Genomic DNA, 21630 nt, shown 5'->3' with positions numbered 1-21630 from the left:
TGACATGCTATTTCCCAAGATTTTTGCCCCCGAAGTGCTTATTATGAACTATTTTCCTAGCAACCCCACCCAAGCCTGTTGATATGGAAGCAGAACAAGTGAGCAGAGCAGTCCCAAAATGCCAGCTCCAAAGGGAGGATGGGAGGGAAGTGGAGACCAAATCTACATAGGAATGGACTGACATGCTTTTCCTTAAGAAAGAAAGACGTGTGACTCTTGACAGACTGCTGACAAGCTGTAGAAATTGAGCAATTTGTTTCAGGGCAGTAACAGCCCAGAGTGATGCTTTGCATGCCTGTCTCAAGGGTGCCTGGCTGCATTAATCACAGTGGCCTGAGCTGCTAGCGCTGCAAAGGGCACTGTGCTCCTCCAGCAAGACAGTCCACTCAGAGCAGTGGAAGCATTCCCTTGGGCACTTCTGAAAACCCAGTTAGGACTGGGAGGGGGGCACTTGTCAGGGTGGGAGATGGGACCATGACAGCGAGTCAGTGTGAGGGCAATGGATGAAGCTGCTCTGCAGCCACCAGTTCTGCTACTCCTCGTGCTTTGCAGCTGGCACTTCAGCAACGGAAGAGCTCTCCCCATATCCTCAGACTTTGCCTGCTTTTTTGTTTTTCTTAAGGCAGAGGCTCAAGAAGTATTGAAACTGCCTAAAGCAAGCCAAGTGCCTTCCATTGCAGATGCATTTAAAAGCAGAGAACGGGCAGATGCATTGCACACAAAGGACAAGCACATCCACCCACCTGTTTGGAAGAGTTAAGAAATGCAAGTGGTTGGATGCAGTCTGAAGTGAGAGCTGTGAGCAGAATAGCAAACGAAGCAATTTGTACTAGCAGTATGTGAACAGCAGCTAACACAGTGTAGCAGAAACACTAAGACACAGCCTGAAACAGTGATTGAGCACCTGGTGGAAGGCAGGGCCAACCCAAATGAGCTCAGGTGCATGCAATGTACCTGAGTGATGGGAAGGGGTGGAGCCAGGATCCACCCCCTCCCAGACCTCATTTAAGGGCTGGCCATGGTGGTGAGGGTTTCTTACTGGAGATCTCTGCCTACCTGAGGCCTCCCAAAGGTAAGCAGTTTCCCCCCTCCTTTGTTTCTGCATCCACAGCTGCTGTACTTGAGCTTATCCTTACTTGCTGTAGCCTGGGACTGTGCTACCCTGCTGTCATTGTTGTGTTTTCCATTACATTATAGTGTTACACCCAGGCAGGTGACTCTTCATGGCTTGCTCCTGACCTGACACACTCCACACAGCACAGTGTCTTAACCACCTCCCTGACAAGACTTAGGAGAGGAAAAACTAGTTATAATTGCAATAATTATTGCCTCCCAATTGCCTTTTGGTGAGGGGGGAGAAAAAAACAGAAACACCAAAAAACCAAACATGCAGCACAGAGTTTCTTTCATAAGCTTTACTTTCATGTAAAACCAAGCCACTAAATGCCTTCTCTGTAAAAGGCAGCACATTAAATGTCATGGCTGGAACAGCCTGCCATGCCTAAAAGTTCCATATCAAATGAGATAGCACCACTGACTGTATACATTAGATACATACATAAAAACTATTCCAGCACGTTAAATGTATGAACACTGTTGCCACTGCTGTGGTGTTATCAGTCTTCTCAGCTGCAACCTCTGCAGGGTGGAGATGGAAGAAAAGGTGAGATGTAGAGCTGAAAGAGAATGACTCTTTTTCAGGGAATTCTGTAGCTATGAATCTTTTTTTTCCACTCCAAACAGAAAGTCAGTTTACAGAATCTCCAGGAGAATACAGTGAAATGCAAAACTCTTTTTCTTTTTTTTTTAAACAGAGGTGTTCCATTTCCAAGATGTCAGAATGATGTTTTGACATTATTGAAAGCTGCGGTTTCAGTAAAATAGAGATTCGCGTTGGAAAGTGACAAACTTTTAGGAAGGGTTCTGCTTGTGACAAAGTGGTATTTTCTAGCATTGAAGCCATCTGATAAATTCGAACCAGCTCTGAGTACTGATACCATAGTATGTCAAGGTGGGGCTTTAAGGGGAAGAATTCAAACTATCACTGGGGAGAAAAAATAAGTAAAAGAGAGGTTAAGATCCAAGGTGTGGGGAAAATAAGGAAAAGGATTGTACGAGGACTCTGAAGGTGGTGCTATGAATTCAGCAAGATTTTTATCTGCTGTGGAGATAGATTGTTGTGGAGAAAGGATTCGTGTTTTTTTTTAAATGTAAGTGTGGAAAACAAACTGTACAGTTCTCATGTTGTGAAGCAGCTTCTGTCTCAGCCAGATACCCCCATGAACAGACACAGTGATACAGCTGGTGTCACGTTCAAGGAATCAGCCTGTGAAGGGTTCAGTATGTTGTGTCCCTGGGTAGCATGTGACTTTTCATTTCACATCCTTACTTCAGCTTTACTCATTTTAGAAATGTTTTAACGTGGAGACAAGATCTGCAGAAAGCCATCCAGTCATGTCAAGGTCCAACTCTTCAAACATACGCAGACTACTTTGTTAATCTGGGGGTAGTTCTCGGGAGTTTACTGGAAGTCTCGTGGGATGTCATTAGTCATACCATGGATGATCTAATAGTGATAGGGTAAGGGGGAATGGCTTTGAACTGAAAGAGGGAAGATTTAGCTTAACTGTTAGGAGGAAATTCTTTACTCAGAGGGTGGTGAGGTACTGGCACAGGCTGCCCAGAGAAGTAGTGGGTACCCCATCCCTGGAGGTGCTCAAGGCCAGGTTGGATCAAGGATTTTCAGGATTAGGTCTTGAAGTGGTACCTTTCCATACAAGTTATATTCTAGCAACATGCACCCAAATGAATTTCATTCCATGAGGTATTTTTTTGTAATATTTTGCTATACATACAGAAGCTGCCATGGATTCTTATATCTTGCTTATTATCAGGGTTCTGTTACCCAATTCTGTTGAGGTGAGCTTCAAAACAACCTTCATGATCAACAAACATTTGCTACCACTCCTTGTCATGCACCAAGTGTTTAAACTGTATGGATGTGTCCCTTCATAATCCTCCATTTGTGAAGGATGAAGATGAGGGCATACCTGCTCCACAAATCACCTCCTCACCCTTTGACCTGCCTTTCTCCTGGCCTGGCTCCATAGGATATCAATGAGCACCTCTTATATTTGAGCAGAGGCCGGAGGGCGCTACTTGGAGTCTACTTGAAAACATGTGCAGGTATGCTGTAAGCAAGCGTGCATTGTCCTGTCCAGCAGTGCAACCAGGCAGTGGCCCTACAGCACCCACCTTGGCCCTGACCATTGCTGCAGTGCACAGCAGTGTGCCCTCATGGGGAACGTTCCCACCTGGCAAACAAGGACAAACCCAGAAATTCTGTTTCTTTTTCTTTGAGTGCTGCAAACCATACGTCAGGCAGAAAGGTGGGGAGATGACGGCTGAGCGTGCCAGACACCGTGGGAGCCATCCACCCCCTCTTCAGCTTAGCAGGAAGCATCCTGTCAGAAACGCTTTCTGCACTGGGACTTTTCTTGAAATAATTAACTGTAAACGGTGACGGCTTGTCCTGCTGGGAGCCTGCGATTCCTCCTGGGTATTTAGAGATGTGCTGGCTAGGAGAGTCAGATGGTCAGAGCTCATCAGACGGAAAGCACCATGTCATTGCGGCTCCAGCCTCAAGTCTATTAGGGCTGCTCCCTCTAGTGGGAAAAGGTACTTCAGCTGCAATAAAAACCTTTTCCCTCTTTTTATTTGTTTAAAAAAAAAAAACACTTTTTTTTTCTTTTCTAATTTTCCTTCTACTTTTTTTTTGTTTTCTTATTTGTTTTTCCTTTTTTTCTTTTTTTTCAAACTGAAGAATTCAAGTTTTCCAGATGTTAGTGCAAGACGCAGGGCGGTTCCTGTTCAATGTTGGCTGACCAAAGGGCACACATCCCCCAAACACTCTGAACATGGCAGCCCAGCCAGCACCATGTCCCACCCCATCCCTGCCTGGCGGACAGCCAGTGGTCCTTCTGCCAGCAGTCACTGTTTGCTTCTGATTTCCTCCTTCTGATTACAAAAATAGGACTTACTATAATCATAATAATATTAATGGTACAAAATAATTACTGTAATTATACATTTTTTGGCAAATTATTAACACAAAGCAGCCCAAAACCTCCTGTTGGACTAAAAAAAATTGTGAAGATGCACAAATGTTAAAAAAGACAAAGTCTTCGTTAAAAAAGAGGGTGAAACAATCTGCAAAAGAATGCATTTCTGTAAGGCAGCATGTTACCTATAGTCTTCTGTCTAGATTTAGGTCAGATTCTGCTGTTGTTCAGGAAGCTGTTAGAACTTGGCTTGCTTGAGCTTATCAATGTGGTAGCACAGTTTCAGCGCGGGTCCCAGTTTCAGCCCCAGGTATTTCATGATCATGTCGCTTTTCAGCAGCAACAAAGCATTGCCATCAATCTCCTGGTTTCAGAAGAGAGAAAGAGAATCAAAATATGTAAACCCCCTGCTTTCAGCACCACGAAAGCAAGATGGCAGCACTGTGCCCTGACGTGTTACCCAAGGTGAATCAGAAACGGCACGTCCTAGATGGAAATGTCATGAATTTTGAGATTGCATTAAAAAATTGAAAGCTGAAGTAGGATAAAAGGAAACTCTAAAGGAGCCTTTAATCAAATATTACTACTTATTCTTCAAGGATCCACAAGGTTTGTCGGTGTTTTTGATTCTGTGGCAGTAAAATCATGAGGATTTTTTTAAACATCAGACTTGCTCTAAGGCCAGCTCTGAGAAAACCAGTTGATCTTAAGAGAAAGGAGTGAGTGATGGAGGGATGTGGCCTCACGAGCTGCTAATAGCACACCTCTGAATCTCAGGTCCAGCTTTGTTCCTGGCTATCTGCATATTTTGTGTGTCCTCAGTACGCTTACTTACACCCAGCGATACATGCAATTAATTTCTTAAATTGAAGGCGGTAGTACCGTAATTCATTTGATTTATTAATAAAATTTATATGAACTTAATTTAACTCCCACATAACTGGTGGAAATTGCCACCAAGTTCACCTGTTTATACCAGACCTGTTGGCTTTTGAAAAACCTTTCAACTACAAAGTGCTGTACTGAGCACCAAATAGCACTGGTGTACAGTGATGTGAGCGGTGTTTCACTGTAGGTTCTCCTATGACCATAAGGTACAGAAGCTTCCAAATACAGTGCCCTTCTTTGGTTTCTGAGCTTGCCTGTTTTTTGTTTTTTTTCCCCTCAACTGTATTAGGGGATCTGCTTAAAAATACTACCTCTCCTCTTGGTCTTTGCCTCATTTGGTTACTTGGAGAGCTAAAACATAACTAATGAATGTGAGTGCGTAAATACAGACATCCACACAGGAGCACTAATGCTGTATATATTGTATTTGATGGTTTTCATGGCACATCTTTTCTCTGTGATCCATTACCTACTAATTAAGCAATACTGTGGATCCTAATTTGCCCTGATCATTATTATTGCATTCAGCAGGTGATTTAGCTGATGAGCAGTTAAGGTCACTTTCTGATTAACTCAATCAATTGATGCTCTTCATTCTGCAACCCCCACTCCATCCATTACAAAAACTCTTTGCTTTCCCACTCTCCTTCCCATTATTTTAAAGAAGCTGAGGAAAGGAAGATCACAGTATCATATTTAATATTTACTTAAGAAAGAACACTGTACTCCTGGAGCTGTGATGCCATTAGGTAAAAATGCTGTCGAGGTATTTGGTGTGAATGCAACTGTTTCTAAATGCTGAGTTCAACATTTTGTTATTTCCTCTATTATTATGATAGAGTAGAGGTCAAAATTAAACTCCATGACTGGAGTATGCCAGAGGGAGAATTCATATCCAATCAAATACCCCCATATTAGCCAAATCCCTGTATGGATTGTTGTCTTGACTTATCTCCAGTATTATTGTATCAGCTCTTTAAAAAAAATAATAATAAAAAAAATGTGGGATTTCACAGCATGGTTCCTAAGTTTGCAGTAGAAGGCCTTGAATGAGATCTGGAGCTGTTAAATTCAGTGCAATTAGCTTGTTTCACACACATCTGTTGAGATCTGTCCCACTGCAAGTTAGAGTGCTGCTGTTTTCCTGCAAGAGATGGGGACAGCAAATGTGTAAGCTGCAAGGTAATGATACAGTGAGTATGAACATACGGCTTCCAACTGCAAGAGTGTGTATTGCTGTGCTCGTGCCAGCTTCATGCACGTGTTCTAAGTAGACCCTGATCAAGTCCCGTGTCTTCAGCACAAGAACTGCACTTGGTGGTTGATTCATGCTTCTGCCCCTGGTGAGGAGAGCAGAGTGAGAGCCACAGCCACCCTGTGACATGTGTTGAAGCTGTGGCCTGTGTGGGCTACACCTCCCTACAGCTGGGAGAATGGCTCTGGGCACTGCGGTCACCACTCACGTGGACCAATATAGCAGTGGGAAAGAGTTCTGTCTGTATGTAGGGTACCTCCCCACCCTTCCTGTCCTTGTGGCCCCACCACCTTCTCCCTCCCAGTGTCATAGCTCAGATGAGCTGACTGCCACAGCAACAATTTCAGGTGATAACTGAGCCTTGTCAATGACAGTAAGTGCTTCTAAGTAAATTATGCACCTGCTTCATAGAAAGATTGAATATATAGGAAGATATGGCTAAGGTTAATGGACTAATCACTTGTCTCTCACCCCTGGGGTCTCTGTGTTAATCCAGATGAGATTTGAAGGCTGAAAAATTGCAGGGACATATATAACTCCAAGGCGTAATTGAATTGAGTTGTGTGGTAATCTTACCCAGGTTCTCAAGCCTACTGCATATTTTACAAGGAAACCAATAATGAGTAGAGCCCATAGGTGCTGGGTGCTTGACAAAGGCTGACAGAAACAGTCTCCAGTGGCAATTTAGCTTGGTCTCTTTGTTCATAGAGCAGTGATAGTATTGTGGCACGGCATGCTTCAGAGCAGCAGGCCCAGTGAGCCAAGATTAAATATTCATTCTGGGAGTGTGTGCTTCACAGACCGGGGCAATTTTCTCTACTGGTGCTCAGCTCCTTCTACTAGTCTCAAAAATTCATGCCAAAGCAAGTTTCTTTAAGTCTACACGTGGCTCACTTATCTTCCTGATACCTACCTGGCCAATGCGGGCCATGTGACTTCTCTGTAGAAGGCAGGGAAAGAAGGCTGGCCTGCAGTCACAGGTTTAATGCTAGCATGGCTAGGCCTGCTCTGTTCTCATCCCACCTCCCTGCCTGCAGATGTCAAATGGCCTCAGCCCCTGACTGTGGTGGGCATCCATTGAGGCTCATGCTCTGAATTGGCCAAGGAAGGGTGGATGAGGCTGAAGATGCAGTTAGATGTGGTGCTACCAACTCCAGCACAAAAGGAAAGTCCTTATCAGATATGTGTTTACAGTCTACTTTACTAATTAGAATTTCTACCACTAGAGATGGCCTAACGAAGGCAACTATCATATTCCCCAGTGAGTCAGCAGGTCTTTTAAATCTGGTTATGTGGTTACTTAATACTAAAAAACCACAGATTTGGCTGTTTCACGCTTCTGCTGCTAAATGTCCACAGATACAAAAAGAAAATGCTCTTTAGAGACCAATCACAGGTATCCCGGGAAAAAAGATATTGTCATTGAAGCAAGGTTTTTTTTGCCAATCTGACAGTGAAAAATGAACACCAGATCCTGCGCGATTTCTCTTAGGTTTAGCATAACAATTTATGCTGGCATAGGGAGAAAAATAACATGCATTTCCTAAAGATGTTGTTAGGGTTTTACCATTGAGGGATAACTGAATGTTTCTTCAAGCTAGCCCCCCTGTTTGATGTGAACCCCTTGCAGGGCCCCGTGCTCAAAGCATCTGAGCACAGGCACTCCCTATAGCAGCCATAGACAGGGGGCATGCGGTGTGCTGGCTGTCTCTGTCTCTCTTGCAGGTGACTTAAATCCCCTAGAAGCACTAAGAGCTGCCTTTACATACGTGTTTTCTGAAGAGCTCCACGTGGGGACCTAAAGCGTGAGGGTCTGCATCCTTCACAAACCAAATCACATCGTCCACAGTCCAGGTCAAAGGATTCTTGCTTGATGGCCGAGCCATGTCTTGTCGTTCTGGCGAAGGACTTGAGGCTATCGGTACAAAAAAGCCCACAGCAGCACATTACAAAACCATGCAGTGATTTCCTTGGTTTGTGAGAAGCCCCACGTGTTGGACACTGGATCTGTGTGCATCAGCCTGAGCTGACGGGGAGGGAAAGAAGTGATTTGGCAGTTTTGGATCCAACTGCTTACCAGGGGATACGATCCCAGCTGGTGAATTGTGTTAAAAAACATGAAACCCTCAGGTTCCTGCTGAGGAAGGAACAATGTGCCAGCTGCCAGCCTCTTAAACTGAGCTGCCCCTGCTGTCTGATCTGCAAGCAGTGGGGATCTCGGCTCCAGAAGACACCACCCTCCCACCTGGAGGCATGAAACAAAGGAGCTTGCCGTTGAATGCAAAGGCTAGGTGATAAACTCTGGATTTAGCAAGTATTTTTTTTCTTTGCATCCAGACATTCAGACTTTTCTTGGAGCTTAGAAGTAGGTTCCTAGTGAACGTTCTGCTAATCTTAGGCTCGGGCGAAGCTGAGGGTCCCCAGTGAATGCCTGTTTGGAGACCTACTAAAACACATGGAGATGAACACTGCACATGTGACTTTTTAATGGTGTAAGCCCTGGATGATTTAAGGTCACTTTGACTTGCTGTAGCTTTAAATCAAATGAATAAAGGCACATTGGAATGAAAGTGCATTTATGTTTTTATTCTTAGTCTCTGCAGAATTATAAATCTTGGCCTTAGATGTGTATAATTTGCAGACATACATATACCCTTACGTTGCTTCACTATCCCAAGTACTGCATTATGCTAGGTTACAGGAAATCTGTTTACTCTTTTTTGTATCCACATAATGCAAACTTTATATTAGCAGGCAGCAGCACAGAAATGGATGAGATGTTACTTGCCGAGACCTGCTCGTCAATTTCTGCTAAGGCTCAATTTTCAATGAGAGGTGCAAGTGGTAAGCAAGCAGGCGCTGCAGCAGACAGAAAGGGAAGCAGAAGAGTACAAACAGAGGGAGACCATGGATTGCTAAACTGGATCCTGGAGAGGCCCCAGGTAGCAAAGAGGGGAAACAGAATGGCTTCAAGCCGCTGAGGAGAGAAGGGCTGAGCCCTCCAGAGAAATTCTCAGTTCATAACAATGGATAAAATGTATGAGAATACCACGCGTGGCTCAAAATCATCATGATAATGCATATGAGCAAATGCAGTGGGCTGGGCTGGTGGCTTATGTAAATCCTTGTTCTGATGACCTCAATAGGGCCGTGCTGATTTATGTGAGTGGGGGTCTGCCCATATATGCACAATAATGGCTTTATGTGCATATTGGCCCTTTTTTTCTTGCCGCATCCTCATCCCACAGTATAATGTAATGAGGTATATTTTGCAGTTATGAAGGATGAACCGTAGTAAGCAGCAGTGCTATGAATATGTGAATCTGGTCGATGGGTTTCATAATGGGATGTGATGTAAATATCATGATAATTACACTCTCATTTGCTAAGTCACTGTTCTGGATATAAAGGACAAGGAATAGCCGCAGGTCCTCTTAATTAGACAGCGAGGATTTGTGTTCATATGGACTCATGCGACCCTGGGCTCCGCTCGCAGAATAAATGCAATACACAGTGGTACAGACACCATCTGGACTCTTTGGCATGAAGCGATGAAGATGAAGAGTGCAAAACGTACGGGGCAATTTCAGCCAGCCCCTGGATCATCAGTAATATTGAGCAAGTTTGTCAGGGACGAGTGAGAGAACCACGACTTGCCTGGGAGCTGGAGGAGCCAGCACTTGCAGGAGGCTGCCACAGGCTGATATACCAGCAGCACAAGCTGAGTGTGGGCACCACGAACCGAGGGCAAGGGGAAAAACAGGCTTTTGTGAACCAGGGGGGAAACAGAGAGGGGAGAGAGAGGCTACCCAGTGCCTGAAAGGCTGCAGAAGTTACAGCGCCACAGCAACAGTGTGGTCAGGGAACATGTTGTGCCACTACCGACTATCACACGTTTTTTCCCCTTAGATTTGCATGACTGCAAGGAAACCCCAGAGGGCTTTGCCTGGGGTTCACACCAGGTGAAAGGAGAGCAGCCTTGGGCCCAAGTGACTGCTGCCTGAAATGAGCTGCTTCCAGAAATGCCCTTCTTCCAGAAATGCGTTGCTTCCAGAAATGCCAAGAAAGGGTAAAGGGAAGTAGCAAGCCCCTGGGAGCAGCCGGGAGCCTCTGCAGGCATTAGAAATATTGGTAATATAAGGAAGTGGGGTGAGAAGAAAAGGTTGAAATGACAGGGTGAACTCTACTCAGTGCTCTGCAGTCTAGCAATCAATAGCATAAATCTGATTTTTTAGAGAAATATATAAATGACCTTTCTAAAGAGTCTGCATGGCCAGAACTCTTCCAGCCTCCAGCAAGCGAAGGTAATCCTGTCAAACCCCTATCTGAAGTATAATATAACTATGTAGAAACAAAAACTACGCATAGGTATTAGCTCTGTTTTAAATCTATATATATACCTAGGTTCATGTCCTATATTTTCTGCTGCTTTCTCATGAATTGTGTTATTTTCCTTGCATGTAAGTGGCTACCTTTAAATGCTGTCAGTAAAACTGGGATACCATCAGCTTGCAGACAGACATCTCAAAAGCAGTTCATAGCTGGTGAGGTTGGAAGCGATCTGCTTTTAAAATGTATTTTGTTTCCTAATTTATTCCGACTTTTTAACTTTGTAATTTACCCATGTAAGTGCAATTTCTTTGTTTCTGAAAAAAATAAATCATTTCATGCCTACACAAAGGCACGAGTTCTCTGTTTCAATAGCATCACTTTGCTAAAAGATTATATTAAGCACAAAAGTGTTTGATGGCAGCAGGGCAAGTACTATACATTTTTTTCTTATCTGAAGGTATTCGCATTTAACCTAAGAATTAGATAAATGAGGAAGTCTCATGTCTCCTGGGTATCCTATGCCATCCTGTCATCAGAATTAATCAAGATGATAATGAATACTCAGATTACAAAGAGATGGGAGTGCTCGGGACCAATAATTATTTTTAGAGATCGTAATCTAGGTCAAATCCAATTTCCTGTTTTTGACAGGTGGCAAAAAAAAAAATCGTCAAATTAATGGAATGAGATATGGAAATTCAGGTAATCAAAGGGAAGCACTCCCCTTCCTGCCTGTGTTGGTACTGGAGAGGATGGGGAAGGGGCTCCCTGCAGGGGAAGGCTCTTGGGGCACCCCAGCTGAGACCATCGCAGGGATGGCTGGAAGTACGAGATCAGCACCCAACACCCAAGGAAGACAATGGCAAGATAGTCTTGGTGCAAAGGAGCCAGCGGCTGAGCTCTTGCCCCTCAGGCTTTTTTCTGAGCCCGCTTCAGGCTCTGGATGTTCCTGAGAAGGAGGGTGAAGGGAGGGAAAGCCAACATCTGAGTGGCTGCAGAGCCACAATGAGGAAATACAATGCTAAAGTGGAGTTAAACCTGTGAAAGAAGGAAAGATAAATAACAGACTCCCTAAATATGTTCTTGGCAAACAAACAGAGCCCCGAGGGAGTGCGGCCATTGATAGATAGGAGTGGAAAGGAAGTGACAGATGAACTTTAATATTGCTGCAGGCCTAAATGATTTCTTTGCCTCAGGGGAAAGGGGTGGGAATGAAATTTTAAAAGGCTCTCTGATCGTACTGGAGCAGTTAATAAGGAGCAGCAGATCCACTGAAAGTAAGCCGAAGTAGCAGGCCCTCAATGGCACGGAGAGATAGGAAACACTTCTTTAAAAAGCCCTCCTACTGCACGCAAGGACAGGAGGAAGGGGAAGGCCCTGCAGGAGAGGCTTCCTGAGACAGCAGGCCGCACCGAGCTGGACAAGATGGCAGCACCCACTGTGCGGCATGGGGATGTGAAGCCAAACCACCAGAGCAGCCCTGCTGATTGACATACTGCCATAAACTGGTGGCAAATCCTTACTGGGGCTTTCCTCGCCTCTCTTTTGAAGGAGACAAAGAAAAGCTCAGTGCTGGTGTTGAACCTTCCAGGTTGTGAAAGTGACCTCAAAACCTGGCAAGCTGTGCATACGGAAGCAGTGGGACCAGGGCTGAGCTTCTCTTCCCTTGCCATTGCCTGGAGGAGGTGCTCCCCTGCTAGGTGCTTGCAGCGCTCGTCTGCAAAAAACAACCTTCGAACCCTGTGCCTGAAATGCTGTCAGGAAATAAATGTATTAAGCAAGCGGGACTGTCTCTTTAACAAAGATCCTCAGGGGGTAATAATTAACTGCTAATATTGGATAATAAAATCTGCATAAAGCCCCCAGGCTACAGGCAAGGCTGATGCTGTTACGTTGTGGCTGAACGCACAATTCTTCACACTTGGGATAAAGGGTTTGTTTGTCTGTTACATAAGCAGGCTTGGAAAGGTTTACGGTTTATGATGTCCTTGACTATTCCTTCCCAGATTTAAGAGGTTCAGTTTGGCAGATGATGACAGCAAAGTGCATGTTTGTCTCTTAGTAGCCCCAACCGGCTTTCTGAAATGAGATTTTTTTGTTTGTTTGTTTGGAATTTTTTAGCACAGTCATGCAGGATTAGGCATCGTGCTTCCAATCGCATTAATGAGAGCTTTGGGTTTTAATCTCATCCATTCCCCTTGAAAAGCTTGTTCTGCTATGAGCTGAGATACGTTCTGCGGTTATGATTTTTTCCACGAGGTTTGCCCACCCTGATAAATAAAGCATGCTATTTTTCTGATATATCAATAAATGAAATGGATTGGCTTGAGGTTTTGGAGAGAAATTCTTCCTCTCCTTAATGAGCCCTGTCCATCCCGGTCTTTAAGTAAGCAAACCAAGGAGGATTAGAACGGATGCATGTATGCACCAATTACTCATCTTCACCCATTTATGATTCAGCAGCGTATGAATTGTCCCTAGAAAGAGGAAAAGCATGCACAGAAGCATCATATTGAAAGCACAGATTCCTAAGACCTTTGAGAGAGATTTTGCCAAGACAGTAATCAAACTCCAGCGTAGCTGCACTGAAGCAGTCGTGGGAAGATACATATTTAAAAGCCTGTGATTACTGTTAAAGTATAAAGAGAAAAATACATGAAAAATAGGATAGCTGTGAAAAAATAGTGTCTCTACCTTTAAGGAGAAGCAAACAGTGCTTTGTAGAAATCCACGATGGGAATTCCAGCGGTACAGAGCTGTGCTACAGAATTGACACTATGGCAAATGGAGAAGGAAATGAAAGCAGACTGCCTGGAAGCGGCACCGTTTCTCTAAGGACAGAAGGGTTGCTGTAATAAATCTGTGGGCACCCTGACTTCCTGGTTGTCACTGTGCTGTACATCTCAGTCACTGAAAACACCATGGCCATAAGCGAGAGCCAACTGCTCTCCTTTGCTTCAGAGAAAGCAGCTCCAGGGGCAGTGAAGAAATTCAGGGGAAAGGGGTGGCGGTGGCACAAACGTGCACAGATCACTGGGGCAGATGTACAGAGGTGCACAGAGCACCTAGAACACGTGCAATTGCTAATCCTCCTGATGGAGACCTTGACAGCAAACCCATCTCTATATGGATATGCTTGCCCCTGTACGTTGCAGACCCTCTTGTACAATGGATGGTACCAGGACTAATACATAGTTAATAATTATAGGTAAGTACTATCAACAGATTGACAACTATTTTTTGTGATGCTCACTTCTTAACCATCAGCTTTAGGAGCCCTTACTGCTGAGCTGGCCAAGACAACAGTGACATTCATAGTCAGAGAAGAGAAAATAAGACAGCTGAGCAAGATTAAGGAGCCCTGATTTTAAACTTCAGTCTCCTGAACATAGATTCAAATCCATTACACAAAGGCTTTTCTCCACATAATGCTTTTCGTAAGCACAGGAACTTTAACATGGTATTACTATTAATTATTATTATTATTATTATTTATGCTGAAAGCGTGCAAGGTATTCAGTAAGCCATTGGGTAATTTAAGAGAGAAAAACCTATGACAGGTTACTCAATATGAATCCACCACTTCTGGCTCAAAGTCTTTCAGCCACCAATTTCTGAAGGTGGAGAGGGTGCTGGGGAAGCACTGCTGTGTCTGCACTCAGCTCTGCCCTGGGGCATGCCTCATGCTGGAGACAAGATGCACAGTGAGGCAGGACTTCGGTCTCAGCTGCTCTGACCTTTTCCTGCATGCTATGAAGATATAACCAGAATGATAAAGATTTTCAAACCAAGCAAGTAACAGCATTGTTAAATCTTGGCTCATTTCAGAATCCCTTGCAGTTTCCAGGGGAAATGCAAGGGCAGAAAGACATTGTAAGGAGCTAACTCTGGACAAAAGGGTTAGGGGGAACCAGCAAGGCTACAGCAAATATATCGAGAGGAAAAAAAGTAACTGGAGTGACAGTAGATTCCATTAATAAATGAGGAAGGGGAAGAAATTAATGACTTGAAAATGGCTGAGATATTCAACTCCTTTGTTAGATCTACCTTCAAGATGAAAAATGCATAAATGAAGTTTGAATAATTAGTAAGGGGTGAAGACACTGTTCAAATGGCTACTGATAAAGACCTGTTAATGGAGAAATTGAAAAATGCAAATAAAGACAAAGTTAGCAGAAGTTCAGGGGATCACCTAACCCATTTGATGAACCCAGGTCTTTTCTGGGGTGAAAGAAGCCGTGGCTAACAGGGAATATAGCACAAAGCTGGAGGAGAGCAAATGCAGTCCAGGATTAGAAAGCACGCTTGCTCCTGCCTCCGCTAGTTCTCTCCTGACACTGAGGATCTACCCCATCCTCTGCCTTACACCAGGCTGCCCCTGCAGTCCCACTTGCTCCCCTCACTTCAGCTGCCAGGAAAGCTTTCCTGGAGGGAAGCCACCTTTTGCAATGAGTCCCATTCTAAGAGGGCTTGGCACCAGCAGAGTGCCTCTAATGGGCAGAGCGATCAACCCAATGAGTCTAAATCCTGGGAGGATAGCTGGACAAAAATGCAAAGAGAGCTGGGAGGAAGGGTTATTGAAAGCAATGGTTCCTGTGGCATCTCTTGGATCTGCAGATAAACTTCTAGTGACTTTACCTCCCTAAAGGATAAAAAAGCCTTGAGCAGCAGGTGGGGTGATTTCTAAAAATACGTACACATCTAGAAGGCAAAATCTTTTGCTAAATTGTTTGATAGGCACTAATATTTGAGTTTGTTCTGTGTGGTACTTTGTACACAGCTGGTGCCATGCAATTAACCTGTCTGTAAGCAGTATCAGTCCTGGGGAGGAACGCCTTATATATTAATATTTATATCTGTAAATTGGTAATGGCAGTGGTGATTGCCACTCGATTATACATAATACATACGTTTACATAATTAATAACAGCATTAGAAAACATTCACCATTTTACTTAATGATGAACAGATTGATTTTGTGTTTACATAGGTTATTATTTCTCCTTGTAAGTGAAAGCATGCGTGGTCTGAGTGCATGTCAATGCAAGTGCACCTTGCTGACTTCCCTGGGAATTTGGGAATGAGTTAAGACCCCAGCATGGCACCAGCATAGCAACACACATTGCTAATAGGAAGATATTATATTACCACTTGTGTTTCCTTCAGAATAGGTCCCATTCCTGGTTGGGCTGGAGGCGTGGTGCCGCAGGCCGGCAGAAGAGGACCTCCCTGAGGACACTGGGGCGGGACGATGGCCACAGGAGGAAGAGGAGCCTCCAGCAGGATGTCCATCTGCAGGACTCTGCCGCATGGCATACACGGAGCCCACGCAACTGAAGGCAGAGTCAGTAGGATCTGCGCTGTACCGCTTCATATTAGCTGCATCCAGGTAGTCCTCAGGGATGACTGTTTCTGCTCAACAAGAGAAGAAAGAATCAGTAAAATGGAACCAACATTTAGCTTCACTACAAACTTTCTGTACAGACAGCTGGATGGCATGGATAGGCTGGACCCAGGAGGCATCTTTTCTGAGAATTAATAAACAATAAAGGGAAGCACAATCTCTCAGAAGTCAGTAGGATCATGACAGGGAAGCTTTGGCTTGATGCAACCCATCTGTGCATTTAGGGCAATACTCTCCCACCACTTCCCACTCCCACTGGGTGGGAAGGCAAAGGCAGGTCTCACTTGCCTCATGGTGCTCCCTGAACACCACCAAGAATGGAGGTCTGATGGACAGCGTGAGGATGAGGAGCTTCAGGAATCCAGCCCCTACACATACATGCTATCTCTGCCTTAGAGGTTCCCACTCCAGCTGGGTGAAACAAAGCATCAGCATCAGGTAGGCAGGGAGTCCGCAGATTAGGAAAGTGCCTCCCTTTTCCCCATGATGTTTCTCTGAGCTGCTGAAATTGCCACTGTCCTTATTGTGTGTACAGTCCCCCAGCTACATCCGAGCAGAGTGAAATCACCTGTATGGTGTCACACATCTCCTGACACTCAGTAACAGGATGAATTTATACTGCAATTTGTGCTACGAGACCCAAACCCCATTGCTAATACATGTAGAGGTTGTATGAGTAGTCTTTTCCTTTTAATTTACATTCTTAACATTTTCTTTCGAAAAATCCCTTTGCAGCTGCATATAATCAGTGATGTTAAACAAACGCAATTTAGTTTGACAACTCAGATACTCAGAAGTTGTTCCACACCGGCATCCTGGCTCACATGTCAAGCCACAACACAGACTCCTGCTGCATGATTATCTGACTTTTCATTTGCTTGCTGCTGCCTCTTAAAACTTTGGCCTGTTCTGGGCCAAGGCTGGACTCACTCTAAGGCAACTATCCCACTAGAAGGACAGCCATGAATGTGAAGTTTTCTCACTTGGGGCACTTGCCTTTGTAACTGCAAGTAACATTCCTCTAACTATATTTTTTTCCCTTAGACAATTTGGATTCTTGCAGAGTGCATTCAGGTAGCCTGATGCTTTCTGCCAAGGGTTTCTGAGCTTTATTCCCACACAAATACAAATAGAGTGTAATTCAGCTGAATTCAACAGAGTTCAGCTAACATAACACTGGCATAAGGGAGACGGGAATCTGGCACTCTGAACCTTTCTCCCTTGCCTTCAACAGATGTCAAAATTGTATAGCAATTGAGATAACTACCTTGCTTTTCAGACTCCTCCCCGTAAACCAAAGAAAATCCAATCAAGCCTTCTCATTCAAAGGAATTTAATTACTGTGTAGAACACTTGCAATAAAAGCCTCTTATGCATAAAGAAGACAGCTCTTTCTGCAGCATCCTGCCTGCACCGCATGGAATAATTATGCCTCTTGTGAATCATTACCTCTTTATTTCAGGAAAAGAATGCTTTTTTAATATGATTACAATATGAAGAAGATACAGACTGTCTAAACAACAAACAGCACGTTAGAACAGCCCTGCTAAATAAACAGCATACAGCTTTTATTACTATGGATATAAATGACTCCTAAGTTCGTGAGTGGACACCAGGGATTTTTTGACTGATGTCAGAATCTCGGTAATCTATGTAAAATAAGACCTGCATGGATGAAAATCTCCCAGTGGAAGGGGGTGTATGAGTTGTGTATGAGAGTATGATGAAGAACCAGATGCTGTCATTTCTGTTACCAACTCTGCCTAAGACTCTTTTCTTGATCTGTATCAATTTAAGGTTGGACTAGATGATATGAGTGGTCTTTTCCAACCTTAATGTTTCTGTGATTCTATGAATTTGTTCCACCTATCTCTGCCTTGGGCTCCACAATGGGAGTAATGATGCCTATGCCCTGGGCAACCTGAGTTAGCCGTGCAAGTTCCTGTTCATTGCAGGGGAGTTGTACTAAATGACCTTTAAAGGTCTCATCCGACTCTAAGGATTCTATGATTCAATGATTCTATTGCCATAGATCAGCAGGAGCCTCTGTTTGTTACTGTCTGCAACGTGCCCAAGATGAAGATGCTTCGGCAATTTGAAGAGTGACTCACATCATTAGACAAGGTGAAGCAGAGATAAACTTACACAGTCAGGTTTCTAAGCAAGCCTTTTCAAAGCTCCCAGTCTTCAGGTTGGCATCAGCAGTCAGTAGGATAGAACAGCAACTCACCAGAGTTACCTCTTCCTGATCACAGGCAGCTCATGAGGAAAGATGTGTCACTGACTGGGGAAAAGGAGACTTGGTGTTCAAGTTTGAGTGCTTACAGGTTTTAAGTCATGGATTCTTAAAAGGTGATGGTCAGCTTCTGTGCTGCCTGCTGAGTATGGGCTACTTTGTAAAAATGCACTGGCCAATGCAACTTGAGCAACCACATCTTCTAGCTGGGACCATCTTGATATCACCAGAGCAAACGAGACTCAAATATTAGCAAAAACAGAGCATGTTGGCCACTATTAGAAAGCTAACAATCTTGGAGCAAGCATTAAAAAGCCTCAACCAAAAGGAGATGAAGGGTCTTCCAGCCAAGAGCAGCAGGGAGCTGGAGGATCAGCGGGCACACTCTGTTGGGAAGGAGGAATAGTAACATAAAAATCTTGGCTTAAAACAGACTTGTCTGCCTGGACTTCACAGGCTGGGCTGCTTACAGTGGCACTGGAAGCAGTGAGAGAAATGGGCTGCACCATCCAGAAACTCAGGAAAGACTATGGAAGCTTTCTGTGTTCACAGCTGTCTGGCTTCCTGCTGGAAACATGCAGCTAAACCAGCTAAACTCCTGAAGATGAGTCAATGTGAGAAACTACAGCTCACATCCGAGCCCTGCTACATGACTTTGGTCAGGATATCCATCACCTTTGGACCACAATTCTCCTTTACCATGAAGAAAAGTACTTGTTTTGTCTCTCACCTCAGCTGCATGGTGAGTCATTTGCCTCAGGGGTATCTGTACACCAATACAGGACGCCATGTGGATGTAACAGTGCATGTGTGAATGCAGATCACATACAATGGACCTTTGATAGCATCTGAGAATAGAGGCACTCCGGAAAGACAAAAGAAAATAAAAAAATAAAAAAAATTGTGTGTTCCATTGTGCATTAGGAAAGCAAATGAAAATTAATTGCAAGTGAAGCAGGAAATGGAGAAGAGTATACTCAGGAAAGATGATCCTTACCTGACATTTTTCTGAGCAGATATAATCTTTCACTTTCTTCATCATTAAAATAAATAAATAAATAATCCTGACTAAAATCTCTCCTGTAGGCAAAAACTCTTCCTGAACCCCACAGTAATTCCCCCCTCCTCTCCTCTCCTCTCCTCTCCTCTCCTCTCCTCTCCTCTCCTCTCCTCTCCTCTCCTCTCCTCTCCTCTCCTCTCCTCTCCTCTCCTCTCCTCTCCTCTCCTCTCCTCTCCTCTCCTCTCCTCTCCTCTCCTCTCCTCTCCTCTCCTCTCCTCTCCTCTCCTCTCCTCTCCTCTCCTCTCCTCTCCTTTCTGTTTCACATGTTGGTAGCTTCCTGGCACAACTGCCCTTGCCTATGGAATCATACTTCTGTATTATTTCATAACCTGCTCCTCCACCCTGCAATTCTCTACCACATGTATTTACTCTAATCATATCTGCCATTAACTTGTTTTCTTTGCAGACTTTTTTCTTTTCTTTCTCCTTCCTTCCTTCCCTCCCTCCTTCCTTCCTTCCTTCCTTCCTTCCTTCCTTCCTTCCTTCCTTCCTTCCTTCCTTCCTTCCTTCCTTCCTTCCTTCCTTCCTTCCTTCCTTCCTTCCTTCCTTCCTTCCTTCCTTCCTTCCTTCCTTCCTTCTTCTTTCCTTTTCTTTTTCCTTCACTCCCACTCTTCATTTTTGTTATCTTGTCTCCTGTTCCGCATATTACTTAGTGATGGGTTTTGCCCTTTGACACTTCCCTGCACCTTTTAAAGTGCTACCATATATTTTCCATAATGGGTTGACCAGCTGTGAACTCAATATTTTAAGTAGTATGATATCATAGCTTCCCCAGACCTCTCCTCTCCTTCCATCAGGGCCAGCTTTGTGTCATCTCCCAGCCTTGTGTCATCTCCCAGTCATTTTGAGAGGAGCCAACCACAGTGACAGAGCTGCTCAAGAGACTCCTCATATATTTTGGCTTCCCCCTGTATTTTGTATGCCCCAGTCCTGGCTCCAGCTCCTTGCACACTGATGGGTGCTGGTGGGAAGCACAGCTTTGTGAAGAGTCCCACTGGCCAGCATCATGCATTTTGTTTCCACCCTTCTCTTTAGCTTACTGATTTCCCTCTGCCAAGAAGTGGGTATCTCACTCCAGTGTTTCTTGAGAGAAACAACCAAATTGTTCTGTTTCTCACCTACAGATTCTGAATATCTGCATTTCTTTTCCTCTTGTTGAGATTGGTGGAAGCACAGCCTGATGGCCTGTATAACTCTTTCACCACACTACACACTCCTGTCTTCTTTTCTTTAGCTACAACAGTTGGCACAGGTGACCGACACTTTGGATCCATGTAAGCAGTCTTCTTCATGGAGGATTTCCCATATTTTTGTCTAATGAGCTTCAGTTAGCAAGGGTTAGAAGCCCGCATCTCAGCCTTCATGTAATGGCAAGTGTGAAAAACACAGAAAGCAAATGCAAAGATGCAGAGAAAAACACTCCAGGTGAGTTTAGCCATCAGTTCCATCTGGGGCAAGCTAGAGGAGGAGAGAACAGAGTTGTGGACAGTATTAAACATTGTGAAGATATGCCTTGGTTCTGAACTGCTATCTTCTGTTTTAACATCAGCTCTTAAAAGATTAAACAGATATCTTTCCCTGTGCCTGCCAAGCAGCCTCACGTGTTTCCAACCTGTCAGAAGCAGACCATGCACCTTATCTGCTGCGTAGCTTGAGCCTACTTGCCTCCATCTGCAGATAAGAGCTTCCCGTGATGGATTAAGGCTTTCCTGGTCATCCTGCTGTGATTTACTCCTGGACAACAGCACAGCCCTCTCCTTTTAGCTCCATCAGCTGTTCAGACATGCAGTGCGATGAGAATATGATGTCACCCCTTAGCAGGTGCTCCTACACCTGCACAAACACCACAGGGTAACTCTGCCTCACTTATAGGATCACATAGTTCACGCAATTGCACCCACAAGGGAAGGAAGGGGGTTATTCATCAATCAGAACAGAAAGGTATAAATAAGCCTCATCTGCTTGTGGTTATATGTACTGTGAACAGAAAAACCATGGTCACACCATGGAGATGAAAGCTGCCATGAGTTTTCAGTCTGAGGCTTTGCTGCACCATGCATCGCCTCGCTGCACCCTCACTGCCCATTGAAATGCAGAATCCCCTAGGGAGGAGCTGCCAGTCAGCCAGCATCAGGACCTAAATGCTTTAGAGAATGCTGCAAAATGCAACGTTGCCCTGCTTACAAGACTTCAGCGTAGGTGATTTTTTTTCCCCATTTTTCCCCTGAGTGTTTGCAGCGCAGACGAGAGCTGCATCGTGTTTAATGCAGTAGAACCAGGAAATGAGACCGGCTGGGAACAGATCTACACGGCTTTATTGTCCAAAGTGAGTAAAAAGGGAGAGTAAATTTGCAAGCTAGCTGCTGACAAATAAATTAGATTTAATAATAAAAG

General features: G+C 44.3%; 1 protein-coding gene and 1 long non-coding RNA gene across 4 annotated transcripts in view; one reads left to right on the top strand and one right to left on the bottom strand.

Annotated features, from left to right (window-relative positions):
- Positions 1–1028: 1028 nt before the first annotated feature.
- Positions 1029–8774, top strand: LOC124417813. Of its 3 annotated transcripts, none has more exons than XR_006938741.1 (3): positions 1029–1072; positions 2895–3678; positions 3824–8774. It is a non-coding gene; the product is annotated as an uncharacterized LOC124417813 (long non-coding RNA). The 3 variants fall into 3 exon arrangements; XR_006938742.1 differs by lacking the exon at positions 1029–1072 and having other exon boundaries at positions 1389–3186; positions 3362–3678; XR_006938740.1 differs by having other exon boundaries at positions 2895–8774.
- Positions 4300–21630, bottom strand: part of SCML4 (Scm polycomb group protein like 4) — a 34031-nt gene continuing 16700 nt past the window's right edge. The window contains exons 5-7 of the mRNA XM_015284549.4: positions 15685–15948; positions 7974–8119; positions 4300–4425 (exon numbers count right to left, since the gene is read on the bottom strand). Of these exons, the coding sequence (XP_015140035.2) occupies positions 4300–4425; positions 7974–8119; positions 15685–15948 (536 nt within the window). The remainder of the gene's footprint in view (positions 4426–7973; positions 8120–15684; positions 15949–21630) is intronic.

This window comes from Gallus gallus, chromosome 3 (genome assembly GCF_016699485.2).
Source record: "Gallus gallus isolate bGalGal1 chromosome 3, bGalGal1.mat.broiler.GRCg7b, whole genome shotgun sequence".
Classification (NCBI taxonomy): domain Eukaryota; kingdom Metazoa; phylum Chordata; class Aves; order Galliformes; family Phasianidae; genus Gallus; species Gallus gallus.
This window is presented reverse-complemented; position numbering and strand designations above follow the sequence as displayed.